Raw genomic sequence first — 24,080 nt, 5'->3', positions numbered from 1 at the left:
ATTCATCGCCATAGTAACTTGGTACTCAGACAAGAGACGGGAGATGAGAGTGAACCAAGGCCAGACCTTTTCCTTCTCTGCAGACGGAGGATATGGGTCATAAGGATGCCCACGCGTGTGCAGGTGTCAGAGGTCCTAGTCTTTCTCTGGCAGACCCAGGGTCCTTAGAAGTTGGCCTCATGGTAGTGAGGGGCCCAGGAAATTTCTGTTAAACAGACATAGGCATGATTGAGAAATTCTTCACTTGTTTTCACAAATATCTGGGTTGTGAGCTGAACCAGATCTTTCAAGGTTGGTTTCTGAAAGTGCACAGCTAATGATGGGTTCAGGACTGGACTGGCTTCTCTTCCCTGACCAGAGCATGATGCTCTGCCCCCACCTGCCAAAGCCCATCACATTCATTAGAAAGGGGCTGGTTTTCTTCTTTAGAAGTTTGTCTGAGGATTTAATGCAGTAATCAGCAGTGGAGGTGTTTTGTGAACCACCAAGCTCCACAGAGTAGCAGGTCCTGCTAGTACCTCCTAAGAGTCTCAGAGTTTCATTCTCTGTGGGCATTGCCAGGCTTTAGTGTCTCAGGTTTTCTCTCTGCCGTGCCTTGCTAAAGTAGGTTGCCATTTCCCAGCCAAAGGGAGTGTATCTCCCTGTGCTTATTTCAGGATGTAGCCTTGGTTATTTATAGCCTAAGGCCTGAGAGGCGCATCTCAGCAACCAGGCACCACAGATGCTGCAACGAGTAGCCTGCCTCCCCAGCAGTCATGTAAGCCCCACTCAGTCTCCCTGCTTATGTCTGACTCCCCGTGACATGCATATGCTTTTGTGGCCCTAGCATTCCACAAGGCCGGGAGGCAAGGGGAAGCAGTTCGCGTGCTGGAGCAGCTCACACACAATGCTGTGGTGGAGAGCAGGTTTAACGACGCTGCCTATTATTACTGGATGCTGTCCATGCAGTGCCTCGACATGGCGCAAGGTGAGTGAGTGACAGCCGGCTGGCCTCTTCCCTGGCCCCTCTCTGGCACCAGATAAAATCAGAAGAGCAGGGCTGTTTCATTAAAGCCCTGGGCTTGTTTATTGAGTGTGTTGTTCCTGAGCACGCTTTGCAGTGCCACAATCTGGCCTGTCATCTCTTTCAAGTTTGCCTGTAAGTAGGACTGGCTGGCAGTCTGTCTTCTGGGTGGGAGGTCCCACCCTGCATTGCTAATTCAGAGCATCTCCTTCTCTTGCTACCTGGGAGCCTGGAGCTGGGCCCACATGAGCCCTGGCTTTAAAAAAAATTTTTAATTAAATGAAAAGATGAAGAGATCACCTTACAATAACCTACTCCAGAGTCTCCCTCATCCCAGGCAGGAGGACAGTTTCAGAGTCGCTCTCAGTGGTTTCCCATGGTGCCCTGAGGCGTTCTGAAGTGGAGGGGAGGGAGGTAGCTGTGCCCAAGGCCGTGTGCGGTGGTGAGAAGAGCGCTGGAGACAGAGTCTGCAGGGTGGCAGTGCCTTCCTTAATGCTCAGCCCCATGCTGCTTCCTTCAGGTCACCCTGAGGCACAGCTGTCAGCTCCCAGTCAGAACATCAGGCCCAGGTGTGAGCTGGGGTTTTTCTGTCCTGGCCCTTGATGTGCACTTCTGATAAATAGCTGACAAGCAGAGGTGCAACATGGACACAGCCAGCCAGTGAAGGTGCCATCTGCCCACCCTTGTCCTGCCAGGCTCCTCTGGTGTGCCTGGGCTGGGAGGCTTCTCCACTGCTGGACGTAGCAGGTGCTGACCCAGTGGACAGAGCTGGGAGGGTACAGTGTGTGGCCTGGGAGAGGTCTTTCTTCAGGTGCTTCCTGGTCAGGAGCTCTGCCCAGCCAAGATTCTTATCATCCTGGATAAGATGGACCACTCCTAAGTGGAGCACCTGTCCATCACTGCCCTCTGGGCCCCTCTGAGCAGCATAGGAAGAAGCAATACTGTTTGACACATTTCCCCCTCCTGCCCTCCTCCCCTTTCATCCTCCTCTCTCTCCTCCTCCTCTCCTCTGCTCTTGCCCTCCTCCCCTCTTTTCCCCTCCTGTCTTTCTCCTGTCCTCTCCTGTCCTGTCCTGTCCTGTCCTGTCCTGTCCTCTCCTCTCCTCTCCTCTCCTCTCCTCATGCCCCCCTCCCCTCCTCCCTCCCAGCAGATCCTGCCCAGAAGGATGTGATGCTTGACAAATTCCACCATTTCCAGCACCTGGCTGAGCTGTACCATGGCTACCAAACCATTCATCGCTACACAGTAAGGTGGCTGGGAGACTGAGGGATGGGCACCTTGGGCCTCACATGCTCAGCAAGGGCCTCTGAAGAGGAGGGTCTGGAGATGTGGTGACTGCCCAGAAACCCTACTTTCCTTGGCAAGTGCAGGTGCTTCTCCATCACCTGCTACTTCTTTGACATGAAGCAAACCTTGGGGCTCAGAGTTATAGTCCAAAGCTGGGACCGGCCGTTCCAGTTTCTAGCTCTGTCTTTGAAGCCTATCTAGATAAGTGAAGGCTGAAGCTCTCTCTCTGGCCCTCAGTTTCCCCCATAAAACGAGAGGGCTGCCCTGATCTCCAGACACCCACAATTGGTTGAGGTCCTTCCCTGATTCTTGTGCCTCATCCCATGCCTCCTCAGCACGCCAGTCTTGATTAACCCACGGTGTGAGCGTATTCTGTGGCAGCAGCTGGGCCACACCAGTGACCCCTGTCAGTGAGTCCCTGCTCGGTGTTGGACACTAGCTGTCATCGTGCACTCCCTTCGATCTTCAGCCACACTGTGACATAAGTATATCCCTCATCTGCAGATGCAGAAGCCCAGGTGCCACACAGAGAAGAGCCGCCATTAGCAATGGCAGAGCCTGGGTTAGAGTCCTTACTGACTGCCTCTACACTCTCAGCCTCTGGGATATAGGTTCAGAAGTGATTCTGGATGCCTCATGTCATTCTGGGCTGTGTGACTGTGGCAAGTCCCGCACCTTCTCTGTACCCATGTCAATGGAATGGAGATGGTAGACGGGGTGTCTGAGAGGACTCTGAGTTTACTTAGGAAATGTGACTTTGGTTCCTGTCGTCCCTCATCTGGAGGTGTCATAGCAGCTTTCACATCCCACTCACCTCAGACCAGTGTCAGCTCTGACCTCTTAGGGGCCCCGCCTTTCCTGAGTGCTCCTGCCCTTTGTCCTATTGCTCTTTGTGCCTATCCATAACCCCGCTCCTATCCGTAACCCCGCTCCTATCCGTAACCCCGCTCCTATCCGTAACCCTTTGCCAGCAGCATCTATGGATTCAAGCAGACTCATCTTCCATTCAGGTCCCCTTGTCCCAAACAGCAGGAAAGCTATGAACACAGGAGTCTGCACCCAACTGATGTATGAGGCAGACCAGACCCGGGTGTGCTAAGCTGCTTTGGGTGCCTACTCCCTGGCTCTTGAATTCCCAGTGTGCCTGCTTCTCTTTGTCTATGCAGGAGCTGGGCTTTGTTCATAATGCACACAGTGCTGGGCTAGGGCCACACTTGGGACCCAGGCTGGCCTCCAGGCCAAAACTGCTTTCTTGGGCTATTCCTCCAACCAGTGTCTGCATGTGGCAGTCCCTGTGATGAGGCCTGGAACACAGTGGTGAGCAAGACTTAGTCTCTGCCATAAGGAACTCATAGTGTAGTAAGCAGCACAGCCTCTCAAGGGAAAAGCTCTGAGGAGGCTCTTTGTAGAGGTGGTCCTGCTACCAAGGAGGGGACAAGTGAAGAGGAGCAGGGGGAAGAGTTTGTGGAAGGCAGGCTGTGGCCAGGGCAGTTGAGGATTGGCGCTGGGCCATGCAACCCTGGGTGAGAAAGGATCATAAGATGGCAAAGAGAAACACAGACCCTTAGAGGCTCAGGGCTTCCTTCCCAGAGAAGCAGTGCTGATCTGGACGGTTGCTTACCTAGTGCCTGGCTCCTCACGCTCACGCCCAGGAGAGCATGTGTCTTGGGTTTCCCTCCACTCCTGGAGCCAACAGAAGCTACAGAAATGTAAGTGGGTAAAGCAGTATGGTAGCACATGCCTGAATCCCAGCACTCAGGAGGTGGAGGCAGCACAATCATCCTTTCTCAAGATATAACCAAAGAAAGGAGGGGGTGGAGGGAAAAAAGAAAATAGGAAGAAATAAATGTAATTAGGAATTCAGAAGTTGATGGAGAGAAGTCCTGAAGAGAAGTCGCTGGACAGAAGTCACTGAGCTCTAAACCAAAGATATAGGAAACCATTTCTCACAGCTCTGGGCCTCACCAAAGCCGAGCCTGGTGGCTGTAATGAGAGAGCCTAGTCAGACCCTTAGGGAGCTCTGGGTGGGAGGGGAGCTGGCCAGCCTGTCATTATCTGAAGTGTGGTTTGCGCTTGTAGCTGGATGGCCGTGTCAGCCTCCCTCAAGCAGGTCTTCACCATGCACAAGCCCTGTGGAGAGAATCTCCCTGATGACGTGGCTGTACTGGTGTCCCTGGGAGCAGGAGGTCTGGTCACTCTACCAGTGGTCATGGAGACTACCTGTTAGAGCCTGGGCTAGCCTGGGCACCATGGGCATTTGGTGGCACATTGCAGCTGTTGAGGAACAAAGAAGAGGTTCCCTGTGTCCTGCAGGAAGGGCTAAGCATCCCACTAAGTCTCACTCCCATAAAGGTCTTGAACTCAGGAAACTCAGGGACACTGCAGCTGGGAGAACATTCTCTGGGGTTGGGGGTTAAGTTCTGGGTTCGAATCTCATCTCTCTCCCATTCTGGCAGGTGACGTGGGCTGACCTTTGGTAGGGCATCACTTCCCTCTCTGGTACAATGTGACTGAAACTGCATAGCCCACAAGCTTGTGTTAATGCTGGGGGGCCAACCGCGATGGCCTGCACACAGTAGGTGCTCAGAGTGCCCCTCCTCCCAGTGGGGATGTTACTCCCTTTCTTTTGCTGCAGGAGGAGCCATTCAGCTTCGATCTACCCGAAACCCTCTTCAACATCTCCAAGTTCTTGCTGCACAGCCTGACCAAGGCCACCCCCTTGGGCATCTCCAAAGTGTATCCTCCCCACCAGCCTCCTAGCCCTCTGTCTAATGGCCCCACTTCTCCACAGAGCACTTAACTGGCAGAAGCGCCCTCCCTCTGTAGCCACTGGGGAGTGGGGAGAGGCTCAGCTGGGCAGCTGAGCTTCTAGTGGCAAGGGGAGGTTTAGCTTTCAGGGCTGTCTAGCGGCACCTGGCCTGTGAGTCTGGCCAGCACCTTGTCCCAGGCCTCCCAGAACTCACAAAGAAGGATGGGGCTGGGACCAGGAAGCCCAGGCAGGTCTTTCTGCTGGAATCGGGGGCCATGTCAGCCCAGGTGACAAAGCTGCCATCTAGTAGAGGTGGTGACAAGAGACAAGACCTGTTTCAGAGTCCACTATGCCCACAAGTAAAATGGAGGTAAGGCCTAGTCAGAGGCAGCTGCCCAGAGGAGGTGACTAAGGCAGCGGGGAAGACTATCGAGAGGGTGGGTGGTATAGAGAGGTGGGTGTGAACAGACCCAGCTCCTGTGTGAGGTGCTGCTCATCTCTGTGAGTCTGCTTCTCCACTGCCAAGGAGAGCGGCAGAGGGGAAATGGTCCAACCTTTCTCACATCAGCTCCCTGCCCTCTTCTGGCTGGCCCGCCTGCCTTCTGTAGGAGCCCTTCCCAGAAAAGCACCCTCAGCTCCCTGTTCGGAACCCATTTCCTGGAGGGTTCAGACTCATTGTTTACTTCAGGGGAAACGTCCCAAACAAATGGCCTTCACTGTGACAACCCCTTACCTGGCAGGTCAGGCTCACCACAGGCGCCACAGCCACTCCCACTACCTAAGTACCTGAATCTAACTTGTCTTGAAATTTCTGTTGATCCAGCTTCTTGTTAACTTAAGTGCTGAGCCTTCCCTGGTGTTGTCCAGTAGAAACACAGAAGTGGCTGCTGACACGGTCTGTGACCTGGAGGCTGTAGAGTGAAACAGACAGGGAGATCTGCGCCTCAGGTTGCTGGAACGATGTTGGGTCCCACTGAGGAGAGTGAGGGCCATGTGACTTGGGGTGCCAGGGACAGCTGCTTTCCAGGGAGGCAGGGAGGATGAGGAGGGCTTGGGCACAGCCAGAATTAGAGGTGACCTCACATGGCATATGGAGGTTTGTTGTCCTCAGATGAGGGGCTCAGAGGGACCCAGAGAGCAGGGGCGTTTTCAGTGCTGTGTGGCCCCTCTGAGGCAGTCTACACCAGCTGGTAGGGCTAGGGCAGGGGACCGCCTGGTGCCAGGAGGCCCAAGAATCTTAAGTCAGGTTATGGCTGTTACCTCAGCACTAAAAGATTGAGACTGGCCTAGACTACATAGTAAGACCATGATACCCCTTTCCCTGCAAAAAAAAAAAAAAAAAAAAAAAAAGAGGTGGGTGGTATTGGCTCCCGGTCACACTTCTGCTGTCCTTAACCTTGCGGATGTCAGGAATACCCTCTTCACACTGGCCAAGCAGAGCAAGGCCCTGGGCGCCTACAAGCTGGCCCGGCACGCCTATGACAAGCTTCGGGGGCTGCAGATCCCCGCCAGGATCCAGAAGTCCATTGAACTGGGCACCCTGACCATCCGCTCCAAGCCTTTCCACGACAGTGAGGTGAGGGTGTGCCTTTGAGCCTGGTCTCGGTTCTGTTTGAAAGATGACTGCTGTGTTCTTGAGGCTTCCCGCTCGAGTGCTGGCCGGTCCCCTCCTGCTTAGCTGTCCTCTGCCCCCTGCTCTCCGCTTAGCCTGCTGTGTTTCAACCCTTTGTGCCTAGAGACTGTCTCTTCCCTTAAGCCTTGTTCAGGGCTGACCCTCTTCCTGGGTGTCCCTGTGCTCCCCAGGCCCCATCAACACCCCAGATCTATAGAGTCCTGATTTTAAGCTCAAGCAGGAAGTTGTCATCAATAGGCCTGGGTTCTGATCCTAGGTCTACCCCTTCCAAGCTGTGCCTCAGGCTTCCAGTACCTCAGCTGGCTGCCTGTCAGGTGGGTGTTTATAGACCCTTCCCCACAGGTGGTAGGAGGCCACTGTGCAGCATAAAAAACGTACCTGACAGTGCCTAGAGCCTGGGGAGTGGCAGGAAGCGACAGTGGATGCATTTGCTCCCATGAAGACAGTGTCCTGCTGAGGTCTGGGTTAGTGGGCTTCAGGTGTGGGCTTCAGGTGTGTCTGTAGCCTTGGCCAGCCTCCCCACAGCATGTGGTCCTTTGCCCTGGGAGGAAGTGGCCGGGTGTGTACTTCTGGTTCAGTCTGGGCAGACATGAGCTTGTTTTGTAGGAACTGGTGCCCTTGTGCTACCGCTGTTCCACCAACAACCCACTGCTGAACAACCTGGGCAACGTGTGCATCAACTGCCGCCAGCCATTTATCTTCTCCGCCTCGTCCTATGGTGAGGCACGCCATTGCTTAAAGGCATGTGACTGTGCACAAGGAGCTGCCACCATGCCTTACATGCAGAATTGCTGTCAGGATCCACAGAGACAGGACCCAGCATGTCCCCAACCAAAAGCTCCACTCTTATTATAGTGCTGGGGTCCATTGTTCAGTCTGTGAGACCAGTAGGAGCTGTCCTGGCCTCCCTCCTTCAAAGCAGCTGCTATGGGAGGGGTTACTGGAGGCCTGGTCCTCCTCTCCCATGGGGAAGGGGGCATCTCTGGCCATTCCACCTGCTCACACACTGTCTGGTGTGATGGTCCCAAGCTCCCCTGAGGTCATCCTCCAGTCCCTTCCTATCCCCCAGAGGTGCTGCACCTGGTGGAATTCTACCTGGAAGAGGGAATCACTGACGAAGAAGCTGTTGCCCTCATCGACCTGGAGGCCCCAAGACACAAGAGGGAGGGCAAATGGCAGGAGATTGCAAGCAACAGTATCCTGTGTTCTGGACTGGGCAGGGCAGGGTCCCAGCATGGGCTATGCCCACAGGCAGGGATAGAAGGAATAGATCCAGAAAGACTGGGGAGGTCCCAGTGAGGACTGACAGCAGAGATGGGTATAGAGTTGGCCAGAGCCTGCAGGCACAAGGAGAGTGGCACCTTCGTCTTCCTGTGAGGTCCCCTACCCTGCGCCTAAAGGCACCCGTCCTGTGTCTGGTCCACAGCTAAGCAGAAGATGTAGTCTGTGTACTTGAGGGACCCCAGCTTTCGACTCGGGTAGCCTTTTCATGCAGTGGTAGCAATCACTAAGGCAGAAGCTCCTGGGTGTCACCCCATTCTCGTGGGTGACAGGAGGCCTCTCACTCTCTGGTTCTACTGTCCAAGTGCTTCGTCCTTAGGTAGTTAGAGAGATGCCCGCCAGTAGTGTGGCTGAGGACCCAGGACAGCTTGGTGCTACTCACTGGATCCACTGACCACACCTAACCATTCCCGGCATACGGCTCTCCTGCCTGTACCAACGGGCAGAGGGAAGGCTGGTGGAACTGGGTTCTGTGAGTGTTTGCCCTTCATTCCATGGCTGTGACTGCTGAGTTTCTCAAGCTGCACTGGGCCTGTCTCCACCCACTCAGGGCCCTTGAATGGCCCCTCCCTGCAGCCATTCTGTGACTAGAGGACAGGGGGAGCAGATGATCTCACTGGGGCCCCTTCTCTCTCTGGCCTGTGCCCTCCTCCCCATCTTCCACCTGGAGGCCTCTCCCAGCTGCTGTACTACTCCCCAAGGCTATGAGGGGGAAGACCTGGCCCAGCCCCTGGAAGTGAATGTGGGCTGGAGGGTGGTGCCTGGGCCTCCCTGGGCCTCCAGCTCCATCCTTGACCAGAACCCTCCAGACTCCCAGACGCTGAGACTGGATGAGGCTATGGATGCCATAGGAGACGATGACCCGTTCACAGCCAAGCTGAGCTTTGAGGTGAGACGCCTCAAGAGTGGGAAGGAGCCGAGAGGCCTGGTGGAGAGCCATCAGTACTTTCCCCAGACACTCAGGGTCCCTCAGTTAGTGTGGCAGTGGGAAAGAGAGCTGGACAGCTTCCTGTGGTGAGTAGGTGGCTCCGAGGCCGCTTCAGGGCTGCCGTGGGGAGAATGTCTCTGTCAGGGATGCCTGGAGTTGAGATGTGGTGATGTCCCTTAGGCCACCCCTTGGTGATCAGACCAAGGGTGTAACACCCATGTACATCTTCCTCACAGCAAGGTGGCTCTGAGTTCGTGCCTGTGGTGGTGAACCGGTCAGTGCTGCGCTCCATGAGCCGAAGGGACGTTCTCATCAAGCGCTGGCCCCCGCCGCTGCAGTGGCAGTACTTCCGCTCGCTGCTGCCCGATGCCTCCATCACCATGTGCCCCTCCTGTTTTCAGGTACCAGCCTCCCACTGGCTGTTTCCCCTCTGGGCGTGTAGGGGAGGATCATGAGCTGGCCACAGCCTGCCCCTGCAGCGGACCTCACCTGGTTCCTGCTCAGCACCCCCTGAATGAGGGATGAAGTACCTGTTAACTTCATTCAGGATAAAGAGCCCTCCAGTCCTCAGGCCAGCACACTGCAGTTCTGCTGTGGCTGGCAACAACTCACTACTTAGCCGCTTCCCCTCAGGGCAGCATATCCCAGCCTACGCTCAGGGCTTATGGGGCACCTGTCCCTGCTCCCCTGTGTCATGGGCTGTCTCTCCTCAGATGTTCCATTCGGAGGACTATGAGCTGCTGGTTCTCCAACATGCCTGCTGCCCCTACTGCCGGAGACGCATTGATGATACTGGCCCGTGAGCACTGACTGGCCTCAGGGACGACCTGCTCCCCAGGCCTCCTTGCTGTCGGGAGAAAGAATTAAACCTTCAGAACATGTCTCCTGCCCAGATGAAGTTTGTATGCTGGGGAGGGCCCTTGCCTCGTGTAACCACAGGTTTCCTATTTATGGCATTCCGTGCCTTGTAAATAGCACCAGGAGATGGAGAAGAGGACGTACATATATTTTCTAAGAAAAAAAAAATCTGTTACTTTTAGAAGGGCTCAAGTGTTCGCGGCAGCCTACTGGAGCCCACAGATCTGTCAGCCCGTTACTGTGCGCACTTAGCCAACAGATTGCCCCAATAACGACAAATAAAAGGGCTGCTCGTTTCCCTCAGCGTCTGCGTCTTAGAAATCCTCATATTGTCTGCAACTTAATTTCCTTATGCAAAAGTGCACCTGTTTCTAATTTGATCTGAAAGGAACATTGCTTTTGTGTGCTCTTAAAAACGTAATCTAATGAAAAGACAGCATGGGAAGGGGCAGGGACATGGGTGTTTTGTTGTTGTTTATTCATTTCGTTTCAAAGAGGATCCATTTTGACAAGAAAAGAAGATACCTGGCTCCAGAGAATAGTCTTGTCCTTGGAGCTGCCCCGGAGACCAGTCATGGGGCTCACTTCCACAGGGTGCCCAGCCTCGTGGCTCCTTCCCTTCCTTCTAGGGCATGAAGCTGGAGGTTCCAGCTGGGATCCGTAGGGTGTTGTGGGAAGGAGAACTCACACACACGGGGTACCTCTGCAGCCACAGCCCCCGTGCTGGCCATCATCAGAAGAGCAGCAGGTGATAGGGTCCTCGGGCTTCCAGCCATGAGTGGGCACCTAGAGGTGTAATCTCGGAAGTCCTCCTGCCTGCCACCTGCCCAGGGACAGGCAGCAACACCCCCACACTTCCACATATGCAGTATCTTAACAAGTGGGAGCAGGGAGACTGAGCAGCTGGGAGGCGCACTGAGGACCCCTGTGAGGCTGGTGGTAGCGCGCCCACTTGCTGGGATGAAGAGATATGAGTAGAGCGGGTGGCAGAGGTCAGGCCAGGTCCAGGCTCTCCCCACCCCTCTGCCTCTGTGGAGATGATGGAGGGAGTGAAAGAGGGAGCCAGACAGTTGTGCCAACACAACTCCTCCGTCGAGTGTCTAATTGCTTATGCTCATGCATGCTCTCTCTCGCACTAAACATTTATTAATGTGTTAGGATTTCCATTAGCGCGTGCCTTGAACTGAAATCATTTGCATATGGCTGAGAAAAAAGTGGGGTGAGGGAGGAAACAGTGCCAGCTACCCAACAGGCGTCAATCACAGTGACAGATCAGATGGTCTATGGCTGGGGGGGTGGGTGGGTGCTGGGGGCTGTCTGAGATGCCGGCATGCATCTTCTCAGCCCATAACACACAAGTTCAGGAGAGTCCTGCTGGGAGCCAAGCCCCTGAGGCAGTGCCTGGCCATAGCTCCTGTTCCTGCTGATGCATCATTGTGTCTGGTCTGAGCAGTCTCGAGGGGTGCCTGCACACAGAAAGTGGAACTGAGGTCCAGAGGCACTCCCTGATTGAACAAACGTACCTGCCGAGCCAAAGTTGGACCCATCCCATATGTAGCCTTTGCCCTGAGCGCCATGATCTGCTCTCTTCCCTACTTGGATTCCATTTCCTCCTCAGGACACTTCCTCAGCTTGAATACAGAGTTTTCAACGATAGCCAGCATCTATAAATGGAACTCACAGGAACCCTGACTGAAGGAAGCTAGGACAGGGAACTGGAAGTGATGGTTTTGTCAGAAAGAGGGTGAGAACAGGGAGGGGTGACTGCTGGAGCCCCACAACTTGATAAGACTGTCAGGGCTTGTGTCCTGATGCTGTGTGCCGCGTCCACAGCAGGGTATCTGTGGGTCTCCATTCCCTGACCTTTCCCTCTGCATGGCTGCTGAAGCTAAGAGTCCCCATGGCTCTGCCTCACAGGTTTGACGTCCCTCCATTGTGCCTCTTCCCTGGCCTGGGGTTTACGTAGCAATGGCAAAGGTGATTGGGCCATTGAGGCCCCCACCAGGCAAGGCTCCTACATTGAGACAGGGCTCCACCCTGGGACTGCTCCTTCCCTGTGACTCAGGCTTGTGGGCCTGCCCCAGGCTCTGAGGCTACCTCCTCTGAGGTCTGCAGGGGCCCTCTTGGCCACTTGTGCTCCTGCGGGACTTACATTTCTATAGATTCTATCTGAAAGGCTGCTAACACCAGAACCACACACACACACACACACACACACACACCATGGCTCTGCCTCAGAATTCCTCCATTATGCATCTTTATTGGCTCCAGTTCACACAGTGAAGGCAGAGCTGAGCAGGGCAGGTGGGGCTAGGAGCAGATTGTTGCTTCTCCCTTTCAGTTCATCTGTCTGTAGCCCTGAGACGGTGCAGCATTCAACACAGTAGACTGAAGCAGACGCCAGGAGTGTAAGGATGGAAAGGAGTGAAGGCCTCTCTTCCCAGGTTCCCTTGACATGCTCAGCAAGGCCTTGGTGACGCAGCCAGAGGACTAAGCCACAGGTGAGAGGAAAAGGAGGGGCCTGCTGACCCAGCAGCACTTTTTCCTTCTCAGGCCTAAGAGCTATTAGCACTGGTGGCTAAGCCCCTAATCCTCCATTCAGTGCCCCGCAACTTCCCGTACTTCTGAGCCACCAAACATGGCTGTAGCTAGCTTCCAACGATAGCTTCCCAGGGCCCTGACATCCAAGTACCTCACGGTTCTTAACAGCCCAGCCCCAGTAACTCACGTTCCTGTGTAGCACTGCTCTTTCCAATACCCCTCACTTGAGAGGGTGAGAAACCAGAGCCGGACTGCATGCTTACCTATGCTGAGGGGTCCTGACCTACAGGGACGGGGTGTCTTTAAACTGTGGGCCAAGAGCTGAACGCCCAGAAACAGGCTCGGCTGACCTGCATTCCAGATACGCTAGTGAGTTTGGTTCAGTAGGACAAGATGCTTTAGGTCGTTGGTTCTCAATCTTCCAAATGCTGCGACCCTTTAATACAGCTCCTCATGTTGTGGTGACCCCAACCATAAAGTTATTTTGTTGCTACTTCATAACTGTAATTTTGCTACTGCTATGAATCATAGTGTAAATATCTGATATGCGACCCTCAAAGAGTTTGTGATTCACAGGTTGGGAGCCATTGGTCTCCGTGGTGACAATGCAGATAGTAGACAGGACACTCAGTGGGGACGGCCCCTGCTGCGGAGTGTGGTGGTGTTGACTCTCCTTGGGACCAGAGGGAGGAGCAGAGAAGGACCGAGGTGACGAGTTCCATCAGCCTATAGAAGCGGGCATTCAGGAAGGAGTGCCACTGCGCTGGCTCAGGGCCTGATTGGGACATCAGAGGAGCCAGGGCACATCAGTCGTGCTGGTGGGGACAGCAAGTCAGGCTCAGTCTGGATGTGGTTGTTGTGCCCCAGGTTTCCCAGACCCAGCAAACAGAGGCCTAGAGGGGGAGGTGAGATTTCCCTGACTCAGAGACACGGGCTAGAATCCGTGCCTCCTCTAGAGTGACCATTGTTCCATCTGCGTCGGTGTGACTCAGTGCAGGCCCCTTCCTCTGCTGACCGCTTGAATGAGTCTCTCCTACGAAGGAACCCACAGAACTCTGCAGACTGTGTGGTCATAGCCCTGGCTGTTGCTAGCCAATCACGTGACCTCGGTGACCCACTTTGGACTTCAGTCTCTGCAACTGAAGATGCAGTAGGTCAGTCAGAGCTGGTGACCTCTAATGGCCGTCTCAACTCACTCTGAACTTGTCTCCCTGAACCAGCACACAGTATAGACTCCAGTGTCCCCTCATCTGCGCCTGCTAACCCAGCTTAGAGCAGGACAGCCCTTCCAGAGGAGCTCTTGCCCGCCCGCTCACTCACTGGGTCAGCAGGTGTTTACCAAGCTCTCACTGTGTGTGCCCAGCCCACCCTGTAGGTTCACATCAGAGCCTGGGAGATGGGCAAAGTCCCTGTGAGATGGTAGAGAAGCTTCCTAGTCAGCCCCAGCAAGAGTTGGCTGCCAAGGCTTCTGAGGTGCTGCTGAACTGGGTGGGGGTCAGGGTAGATCTGGGGGTGCCCACCAGGGTCATGTCAGAATCAAAACCTCCACCTTGACCTTATTCATATTGGTCTTAATCACCAAGTCAAGCTCCTTAAATGTCTAGAGGCCAACTCCAACCCCCTGACGCACGTACCAGTCCTGTGTTCCTTTTCTCAGTCGGGACCTGCCGGGAAGGGGGTTGCTTTTTTGAGCACATGGATCTAGGAATCCCAGGTGTGAAGAGACTGGGCAAGAGAGAGAGCGGAAGGGCCCTGAGTCTCAGAGGTGAACACTTCCCTGGCCAGCCTCCTCTCCAAGCTCCACGGTCTGGGTACCTGTGTGGCAAGTGGCATGGCGCTTTCCCCCGTCATCGGCTCCTAACTCATATGCTGTAGGGTGTAGCTTCTGCATAGTGGGAGCCCCCTTCTGTTCCTTGTCTGCCCCTTGTGACTGCTACTCAACACCATCTCCCTCACGGGGTGCTGCCTTCTTGTCTCCTGTGGGATCCACAATCGAAGCAAATCCCTTGCCTGGGGCTCAGTGGGTGCTCCAGGTCCATGTCAGCTGGACAGTGGTCCTACAACGGGGGCCTCCGGGTACCTCAGCTACCCGGCAGAGATGCTGGCCTCACACCCTCAGACCTCAGGCTAGTCCAGGAGCAGCCTGTCCCTCAGATAGGTATTCCCAGCAGGCCAGCATCTTTCAGCCTGTACTCTGAAGCCCCGAAGCCCCAGATCTCTGGCCATCTTCTCTGCCCTTGAGATTCACTGAGCTGTATGTCCATTACCTTCTAGATAAGGCAAAACTTCTTAGGCCCTCACTATGGCCTCCAGGCTGCACACACTCACCTGAATACCCTGGCAGCCTGCTTCTTCATGCGGGGCCTCTGTCCTGCCCCACCCGAGCAGGTCATCCCCTTCTCCATAGCCCACGGTCATCCCTCCCTGGACTGGAAAGTGTTTCTTCCTCTGACTGAGTCTTGCTCAGGCCAGAAGCACTTTTAGCAGGGCCATGGCCTCCATCTCTGTGTCCCAGGTGGCTAGCTCATAAATGCTTAATGAACGAGTGAGTGAGCAAATTCCAATTGAATGCAACAAATAGTTATCGAGCTGCTGGGCCTGGCGGGGCGGGGTGGGATGGGTGGTAATGGACTGAGCTGACTGTGCTCAGATCTGTCCAAGTGAGCTCGTGTCAGGGCCAGGGGACTGGGAAGGGATGGGGTAGGAGAGTTCATGGAGAGGCGTTGTCAGTTGGAGCAATATGGAGGAACAAACTTAGGGTCCTGAGACCCCAGTCACAACCTGAGGCCACCATACTGACAGGGGTTGAAAATTCTGGGGGGACGCTGGGGAAGACAAGGCGAGACACCCTTCCTTTATTCCAGGGCCTCCACCCGGTGTCACCTTGGCCCCTCTGCAAGCCAATTAGGCCCCAGTAGCAGCAGTGAGATTAGTATTCTTAGTATGATATCTCCCGGATGCTGAATCAGCCCAGGCTTAGGGAGAGAAGGTCACTTTATAAGGGTCTTGGGGGGGTTGATGCCTAGAGTTGCGCTGTGGGAGCTGTAGGTGGCTGAGCTAGGCAGGCAGCCTCAGTTTCTGTTGACGAGCAGCCTGTGGGGCAGCTTCAAGGGCCGCAACCATGAACGGCACGGAGGGCCCCAATTTCTATGTGCCCTTCTCGAACGCCACAGGCGTGGTGCGCAGCCCCTTTGAGTACCCACAGTACTACCTGGCGGAACCCTGGCAGTTCTCCGTGCTGGCAGCGTACATGTTCCTGCTCATCGTGCTGGGTTTCCCCATCAACTTCCTCACGCTCTACGTCACCGTACAGCACAAGAAGCTGCGTACACCACTCAACTACATCCTGCTCAACTTGGCTGTGGCTGACCTCTTCATGGTCTTGGGAGGATTCACCACCACGCTCTACACCTCACTGCATGGCTACTTCATCTTTGGGCCCACAGGATGTAACATCGAGGGCTTCTTCGCCACACTGGGCGGTATGAGCAGAGGGGTTGGGGTGTAGTGTGGGGGCCAAGGGGGCATGAAAGGGCCTGGGGAGGGTCTGCAGCTTGGGAGCAGCAGCTTAACGGGTCTCTCTCCACTCCTCTTCAATTGGCCTCATCCAAAGCCCTTACGACAACACCGTGATGCTGAGCTAGGCTGTTTAGAGCAAGCATTGAACGCTCATCTATCTCATGAGTAATGCAAGAAACATGGATTCAGAGAGGTCAAGGGTTCCCTGGGGAGTTATGATGTGTGTGAGGGTATTCTCTGAGGCAGCTGAGCTGGGCCAGACTCAGATTAAGGACCAGGATGAGTAAGAAAAGGCACATAGGTTCTGGTCCAGGTGACAACTGGGTCGGTGTACTGGGCGTCTGTCTGACTGCCTTCTCAATCCTGTTGGCCTCCTTCATGAGTGCATGCTCCATACACTGGGAATCTCAGAGGATTCATTTCTTTCACCTTTTTTTGCCGCTTACTTTATTTTTTTTATTGATTTTTATTGAGCTCTATATTTTTCTCTGCTCCCCTCCCTGCCTCTCCCCTCCCCTCTCCCAATTTGCTCAGGAGATCTTGTCTTTTTCTACTTTCCTCGTTTGTTTATTTTCTTTTTCTTTCTGTATTTGGGGGAGGGGCACAGTCTCACATAGTCCAGCCTGGCCTTAAACTGTGTAGCTGAGGATCCTTCTACCTCAGCTTCTCAAGTGTTGGGATCACAGGCATGGACCGCCTTGCCACACAGGGTGTTTCCAAACATCTCTCTCACTTGACTTGAAAATTAATGAGGTTACCATGGGAACAATGGAGCCTATTTAGCGAGGAAACTGAGGCAAGGAGCAGGTGAAAACTCATTTAGAAACATGACAGGGCCGGAACCAGAGTGGGGGTCTCCTGACTGAGACCCAGCAATGCCACCAATGGACTTGGGCCTGACAAAGACCAAGCAAGGCCAGGGCAATGGGTCCTAAGGATGCTATCTTATCTCCTCCATGTCCGGGGTGCTGCCTTGGTTGGCATCTTTGCTGCACTGTGGGCATCTTCTGTTAGCCTTCTGTGATCACGGTCCCCCAGTCTCTGGACAGAAACTGGGGTTCCATGCTAGTGAGCTTGTCTCTGTGAGGTCAGACCCAAGCTGCAGCTGTCATCCAGAAATTCTTGTTTGTAGCACTCCCGTTACTCAGAAGTGTCCCGGGGCTGGCTTACTTTGTGGCCCTTCTCCATACTGAGTTTCCATGGGTGACATGTGGGCTGGAGTCTGGAGCTCCCTCCTTGTCCCTGTGTTTTCCATGCCGAAGCACTACCCAGTGTGTGGCCCAAAGCTGCAGCCCCGGGCATTCTGAGGCAGTGTCTCGTGAACCGAAAGCTCTAACCAAACAGAAAGGCTCTCGGGTCTTTGGTGTTCCTTTGCTCATCTCTGCCACATGGGTTCTTCATCCCCCTCCCTCTTCCTGGCCAAACTCACTGCATCCCTAGGGCTGGGCTCAAGTCTCAATCATGCTGCCCTGTGCTCTCTGGGCATGTTTGTTTTCTCTGGTCTGAGGTCAGAGCTGGAGGACTGATAGCTACCAACTGCCTTGCAGGTGAAATCGCCCTGTGGTCCCTGGTGGTCCTGGCTATTGAGCGGTATGTAGTGGTCTGCAAGCCCATGAGCAACTTCCGCTTTGGGGAGAATCATGCCATTATGGGTGTGGCCTTCACCTGGGTCATGGCGTTGGCCTGTGCTGCTCCCCCGCTCGTCGGCTGGTCCAGGTAATGGCACTGAGCATTGCGTCTGGCAAGACCTTTGTGGGGTTCCCATTCAGAACACAGAGCCTAGGAGCTGGTTCCAGGCATTATATAACATGGTCTCGCCCCCTAAGCCCCACCTGGTGACTTTCCCAGGCCATGGTCTGAGGCAGGGGAGAAGGGAGGGACAGTGAGTCTGATTCCATCGCTGAGCCCCATGGCAAGGGGAACCCTGAACTCCCCAACCCTTCACCTTGACCGAGTCCCTAATCCACAGTTAAGTCAAAGCCAAACTACAATCCTCTTTGGTTGAGTTCTCCTGAGCATGGGGCAGTTCTCTGTGACCTTGGACCTCAGCCCCATGGGAAAGCTGAACTTTCCCAACATGCATGGTGTCATTATAGCTACTCCAGGAACTGGGTCCCATCCAGCCTCCAGGCCACCATCTCCAAATGTAGGTAAGACAAGAGAGGGTAGGGACAGTGGTTTGGACACCTGAACAGGTTATTAGGTACCAGGAAGCCTCAGAGAATCTTCCTTCTCTCCCCACATCTCTGCCCTGCCCTTCGAGAACCCACCTAGTGGTCCTTGCTAAATCAGAGCCCATCATCCCAGGCTGGCCTCAGTCCTCATCTTCCTCCTGTTGGCTTGGCAAGTTTCTACAGATACACTCAATGGACACCCTGGGGTTTCCGAGGGCAGCGTCACCATCCACAGACATCATCACAACAGCCTTGTTTCTAGAAGCTGCACCAACTCCCATAGAGGGCAGCAAGCCTATCCTAGTGCAGAATGCATTGCTATTGCCAGGAGACCCTCATCTCCAAACTGCTGTGTTTACAGGACAGGCCTCAGCCCTCCTCCCCGGCATCCTCTGCCAACTCATTTAAACCACCAAAGGGCATCAGGCTGGTGGAAAAGAGCTGTGTGGTCAAGTGTCAGGAAGCTTGAGAATTGCCCTAAGGAGAGAGACAGATAAGTCTTACCTGGCGATGGGGCCAGCAGGTAAAGACACCATGCTTCCCAAGGCCTACAGTCGCTCCAGCCTCCATGGACTTAGGTGTTGTAATAGGAGCGGCAGGGCTGCGTCCCCGGCACCCAGCCGCCCGCATGGCTAGCTTATGCCCCGAAATAATTACACGGAAACTGTATTCTTTTAAACACTGCTTGGCCCATTAGTTTTAACCTCTTATTGGCTAGCTCTTACATATTGATCTAACCCATTTCTGACATTTTGTGTAGCCCCACGAGGTGGCTTACCAGGGAGATCTTAACTTGCGTCTATATCAGGTGGGATAATCATGGCGACTGCCTGATTCGGCTTCTTTCTCCCAGCATTCTGTTCTGTTTACTCTGCCTATCTTAATTCTACCCTATCAGAGGCCAAGCAGTTTTTTTATTAATTAACCAATGAAAGCAACAGATAGAAAGATGACCCTCCTCCATCACTTAGGCTCAGCTGAGGATGTGCTCCCTTCCAACCTTCTTGCCCCTGTCTCTGGTCCCCAGGTACATCCCCGAGGGCATGCAGTGCTCATGTGGGGTTGACTACTATACACTCAAGCCCGAGGTCAACAATGAGTCCTTCGTCCTCTACATGTTCGTGGTCCACTTCACCATCCCTCTGGTCATCATCTTCTTCTGCTATGGGCAGCTGGTCTTCACAGTCAAGGAGGTACGCGTGTCCCCAGGCCCACGCTGGGTGGCCAGAGCGGGGTGCCTAGGTATGTGTGGACCCCATGGGCTGGACACGGGTCTGTACCCCTGCAGGCGGCTGCCCAGCAGCAGGAGTCAGCCACCACCCAGAAGGCTGAGAAGGAAGTCACCCGCATGGTCATCCTCATGGTCATCTTCTTCCTGATCTGCTGGCTTCCCTACGCCAGCGTGGCCTTCTACATCTTCACCCACCAAGGCTCCAACTTTGGCCCCATCTTTATGACCGTGCCAGCTTTCTTTGCCAAGAGCTCCTCCATCTACAACCCGGTCATCTACATCATGATGAACAAACAGGTGCCTGGGGTGGGGAGAGAGGGAAATAGGGGGAGGGGAGAGGATAGGGCAAGAGAGAGAAGTTCCACCCAGACTGCTGGCAGGCCGTCAGCTCTCAGGCCGGCCACCTTCCAGTCTCTGGGTAGCCTGGAAGTAAGCCCTCCAGGTGACCAGGTAACCTGACCCCTGCTCCTGTGAAATACATCTGACAGATGATCTGGAAGTCGGCCTCGTAAGTCAGCTAGAAGCTGGCACACATGTGCAGCAGCACACGCTCATAATCTAAACGCTGAGGCAGGAGGATCTTGAGCTCCAGGTCAGCCTGGGCTACATGGTGATATGTACCCCCACAAAATTAGGATGTGGTCGTGCACCTCTATAGCCCAGTATTCAGGAGGCTGAAGCAGGCAGGTCAGAAGTTCAAAGCTTCTTTGTGATCTGGGGACCAACCCGGACTACATGAGAGTCTGTCTCAAAAAACAACCAGAAAATGACAAATAGTTCCAAGGCCGGGAATGGAATGGTCTCACTTTTTGTAAAGCTGAAGAAGTTGCTAAAAATGCTAGATCTGGGAGGAGTGGGAACAAGCCGCTGTTAAAAGCCACTGTCTCTCTGCAGAAAGGATGTGGTCTCCAGACTGAGACTCTGGGTTCATGTCCTAGCTCTGCCACGTCCAGGCTGTGTGACTTTGGGAGAGTCACAGTCTCCCTCTCCAGGCTCCTGTTTTCCTATGTATGGGAAGGGCCAAATCTTAAATTCTCAAATTACAAGAGATCATTCACAAAAGGTCCTAAGCATTCAAGGACACCGTGAAATATCATTTGATGAAAACCCTTCTGCTCGGTTCCTGGCATCTCTGGCGCTGGGGAAACATTCACTTAGCAAGTTCTGCTAAGGAGCCAGACTTAGTTGAGGGGACATTCTGTGGATGGTGGGGCTGAGACTGGGCTGGGTGGTGGGGCCTGGTCCTGACTGGCACCCTCTGCCTTCCAGTTCCGGAACTGCATGCTCACTACCCTCTGCTGTGGCAAGGTTCCATTCGGTGATGAAGAGGCCTCTGCCACTGTCTCCAAGACGGAGACCAGCCAGGTGGCCCCAGCCTAAGCCTGGCCAGAGACTGTGGCTGACTGTAGGAGTCTCCTGTCCCCACCCACCCCAGCCACAGCCCCCACCAGGAGCAGCACCCGTTGGAATGAGGTCATGCAGACTCCCTCAGTGTTTTCTTTGTTTTTAATTAATTCATGAAAGAAAAATGAGGCTCCCCACTCAACAGGGACAGCCCAAGAAAGGACATCCATCCACCAAGACCTGCAACCTGGAGTCCCCAATTCCCAGGGACCAGTGGGATCTGTACCCTTCCCCCCAGCTTGTTGCTCAAGAACATGACAACTGTCCCAGCTTAGGACTAAGTGACTAGGACAGAATGGAGCTCACAGTAGCTAACTAATAAATGCTAGCTGGATGAAGGGAGGAGCGAGTGACTGAATGAGTGGAGATGTGAGTGAGGAGATTGATGGAGGGGAACACGTGTGTCCTCAGGTGCTCAGCCTGGCAGAGCCAGTCATGTTTGGCTGGAATCTATAAGCAATTGTTTTTACATCCCTGCCCTGGTTGTCTTCCCCACCCCGAGATGGAAATCCTAAGTTCCAGGTCCTGACAGCATGTGGCTGCTTCAAAGAGAGATAGGGGAAGGAAGGGAGGGAGGGAGGGAAAGAGGGAGGGAGGGAGGGAAAGAAGGAGGGAGGAAGGAAAGGAGGGAGGGAGAGAGAATGTGTGTGTGTGTGTGTGTGTGTGAGAGAGAGAGAGAGAGAGAGAGAGAGAGAGAGAATGTATGTGTGTGTGCAAATACTTTGTATATAAACAGTACAGCTGGTACTTGTGTACAAAGATATTAATTAATAGAATTAACCATCCTGATTGTCTCTGCTTGTTAGTAACTGCTAGTGAATTGGCCGGGTCCAAGCACTCAGTCAGGGTATTTCCCTCAGCCCCAGTAGACTTTTACCAGTGACCCAGGCCTTCAGGCCTGTGCAGGGCTGGAGCTGGATTACAGGGATGATAACAATGGGGGTTGCAGTCATTAGGACTGAGAGAGCATTGTGACCAGGGGTCTCAGGCAAAACCTGGGTCCTGCCTCCAGTGCGGCATTCTTGGTTCATGTCTTCCAATCCTCCTTGGCCTGAGATCCTGCCCTCCCTCTTGGCTTCTGGACACATTTGCTCTTCCGCACCAACAATCAGGTAGCAACAGTTCCAGACCTGATTTCTAGAAGTTCCAGATGGAGTTCTAGAAGCCATGCTAATCTGCCTATCCTCAGGGAGTGACTGAGTCCCTGATGCCACCCTTATTCTGAAGAGCTCAGAAACACAGTGTAAGACCTGGACAGGCCTCATCTGTAGGATGTTCATGGATCCAGCTCCTAGCTCCCTTTCTGGATATACTATTTTCCTCGGCATTTGATCTTTATTCATTCCAGAGAGTTTTGGGTTTGAGGCCAACAGGAATGCTGGGGCACCAAAACTGAGCAGTTTCAGTCTGCATCCCTAGTCTGCATTCCTCCTCCACAGAACCACATCTGGGCTTCCACAGGCCCAGTTCTACCTGGGGACAGAGGCAAATGGGGGCATTAAAAGCTCAGCTCCTATACTTGATGGCAGTGTAGGTAGCTCTCAAGCTCTTTACTTACAATGAATGGAAACTGGGAAGCTTCCATGACCCCATCCAGGGAGGGTTAGACTGTGTGGAGACAAGAGTCCAGGTCCCTGGGGAATGTGATGGAGTAGCCCCATTAATCTGAGAAACCCAGCTTGGGCAGGATAGAGACATGGTGGCCTCTTTAAGCCTCTATATCTGCAAAGAGGAGCTTAGACCTACCCTTGAGGGGATTAGATGAGAACTAAAGGGCTTATGTGGCCAGCCCACTTTCTGACATGCTGAAGACACTGGTACACTCTGGAATTCTAGGCCTTGCCTCAGAGCTTCCCTTACCAGGACACCCCCACCTAGCAAGGGAATGGGATGGAGCCTCAGATGTGGAGTAACACCATCCTCCAAGGAGGAAAGGGTGCCAGGGCCTGGGATGGAAGCCCCTCAATGCTGTGGTGGGCAAGGGCAGGGGACAGGAAGGGGCTATCTGTTATGCTGTGTCAATGGGTGATGTCAGTGAGGGTTCATTTGGTCACAAGTGACAGGGAATCCAACCCAGCTGCTGAAGCAGAGGCTGATCGCATTGGCTTATAGACATAAAATCTCCTCCCCTCTCTTCAGGCCATCTGGGTATAGAACCTCAGGTCTTCAACACTTTGTGTCTCTTGTCTGTGTTATCCCCAGAGGTGGAAAAATTGTCTGCAGCAGTCCCAAGGCCAGCAATCCCTCCAGAAAGAGGGTTTCCTGCCCCTTAATATAACCCTGGTGCCAGATCAGGTCCTTATTGGGCAGATATGGGTCACCTGATTATCCCTAAGCCAATCATCATGTCTCAGATAGAGATTCATCTTGATTGACCAGGGCTGAGTCACCTGATTACCTCTAAGCCAATGACCATGCCTAAGATGGAGCTTCATCCTCTGATTAGCTAGACCTGGGTCACCTGATTACCTCTAAGCCAATCACTATGCCTGATAAAGGGATTCCTCAATTGTTGTATGTTCATATACCACAAAATAAAGTTGACTTCACATAGTTAAGACCTCTGTAGGATGTGTTCCCCGAAAGAAACGAGGGGAACAGGATCAGGACCAGCACAGGGGACCAGGGCAGGGATGTGCTAGAATATGTTCCTGTGTGTGGTGCATTCGGGGTATTCCCATGGCTGCCACAGCTCTGGTTGTTCCCCATGCTTTACAGGCCAGGGCTAGCCTTGGTGGGAAACTTTAGTTGCCTGGTCTTGTCCTACCTTACTCTTCCATGCCTAGTTCATTTGTTCTCTGGAGTGTCACTTTTGCCCCTGCCTTCTCCTGTCCAGGAAAAATGCCCCTTTAGAACCAGAATACTCTTGTCGTCATGATAAAGGCAGCCTCCCCTGTCACTTGTCACTGCGGGCACAGGGTGAAGGGCTGCTGACCTGAGCTGGGATCTGAATTCCCACAGGGCCATTTGCCAGGCTCCAGGCAAGCAACGTTTGTGGAGTGTACAATCCACTCAGCCAATCACAGGTCAGACAGGGCTGTCACCCCCAGTAGAGAGACAGCACCTCAGATAGCCTGGGGTGCCCGAGAGAAACAGAGTGCCGGTCCCAGGGCAAGTCCCTGGCTCTGAACTGAAGGTGAGATACAGCTCAGCTGGTGCAGGGTTCGAGAGCCTCTGTAACTGTATTCATTTGTGGTCCCTTTGCCCGTGAGAACATAGTGTGATGCCAGATAGGGAATCAGACGGAAGCACAAGTCAAACACCTACTGATAATCATAAAAAACTTACTGTAAAATAAGTCTTTGGTATATATGCAATTTTACAATTGATTAAAGATTAAAATAAATTTGCATACTAATGAGATGGCTGTGCCTACTTTTTCAAAAGAATTTAGATCTTGGCTGAATATTTAGTGATGTAGGACACAGCATCTACAACGTTCTTCAGAGCTGGTTGATATTTTGATTTTTTA

General features: G+C 53.6%; 2 protein-coding genes across 3 annotated transcripts in view; both read left to right on the top strand.

Moving 5' to 3' along the window:
• Ift122 (intraflagellar transport 122) overlaps positions 1–10,029 on the top strand; it is a 71,695-nt gene extending 61,666 nt beyond the window's left edge. Inside the window, exons 21-29 of one of the 2 annotated variants that reach the window (XM_057762489.1) lie at positions 827–967; positions 2,154–2,248; positions 4,926–5,026; positions 6,450–6,615; positions 7,279–7,390; positions 7,742–7,867; positions 8,763–8,842; positions 9,118–9,282; positions 9,595–10,029. In XM_057762489.1, coding sequence (XP_057618472.1) covers positions 827–967; positions 2,154–2,248; positions 4,926–5,026; positions 6,450–6,615; positions 7,279–7,390; positions 7,742–7,867; positions 8,763–8,842; positions 9,118–9,282; positions 9,595–9,684 — 1,076 coding nt within the window. In that variant the 3' untranslated portion in view covers positions 9,685–10,029. Of the gene's footprint in view, positions 1–826; positions 968–2,150; positions 2,249–4,925; positions 5,027–6,449; positions 6,616–7,278; positions 7,391–7,741; positions 7,868–8,762; positions 8,843–9,117; positions 9,283–9,594 lie in introns of both variants that reach the window. The other variant, XM_057762482.1, reaches the window with a different exon arrangement.
• A 5,372-nt stretch (positions 10,030–15,401) lies between these two features.
• On the top strand, positions 15,402–20,584 carry Rho (rhodopsin). Its single transcript, XM_057781706.1, has 5 exons — positions 15,402–15,762; positions 17,347–17,515; positions 19,001–19,166; positions 19,262–19,501; positions 20,474–20,584. Exons 1-5 carry the CDS (start codon positions 15,402–15,404, stop codon positions 20,582–20,584), a joined length of 1,047 nt encoding a protein of 348 aa, XP_057637689.1.
• Positions 20,585–24,080: the final 3,496 nt, after the last annotated feature.

This window comes from Chionomys nivalis, chromosome 1 (assembly GCF_950005125.1).
Source record: "Chionomys nivalis chromosome 1, mChiNiv1.1, whole genome shotgun sequence".
Taxonomy (NCBI): domain Eukaryota; kingdom Metazoa; phylum Chordata; class Mammalia; order Rodentia; family Cricetidae; genus Chionomys; species Chionomys nivalis.
The sequence above is the reverse complement of the archived record's forward strand: the minus strand, read 5'-3'. Positions and strand labels throughout refer to the sequence as shown.

Coding starts and splice junctions, on each gene's coding strand:
- Rho (XM_057781706.1), top strand. CDS start 15,402: ATGAACGGCACGGAGGGCCCCAATTTCTATGTGCCCTTCTCGAACGCC. Junction 15,763..17,346: donor CTTCTTCGCCACACTGGGCG/GTATGAGCAGAG, acceptor ACTGCCTTGCAG/GTGAAATCGCCCTGTGGTCC. Junction 19,167..19,261: donor TGGTCTTCACAGTCAAGGAG/GTACGCGTGTCC, acceptor GTACCCCTGCAG/GCGGCTGCCCAGCAGCAGGA.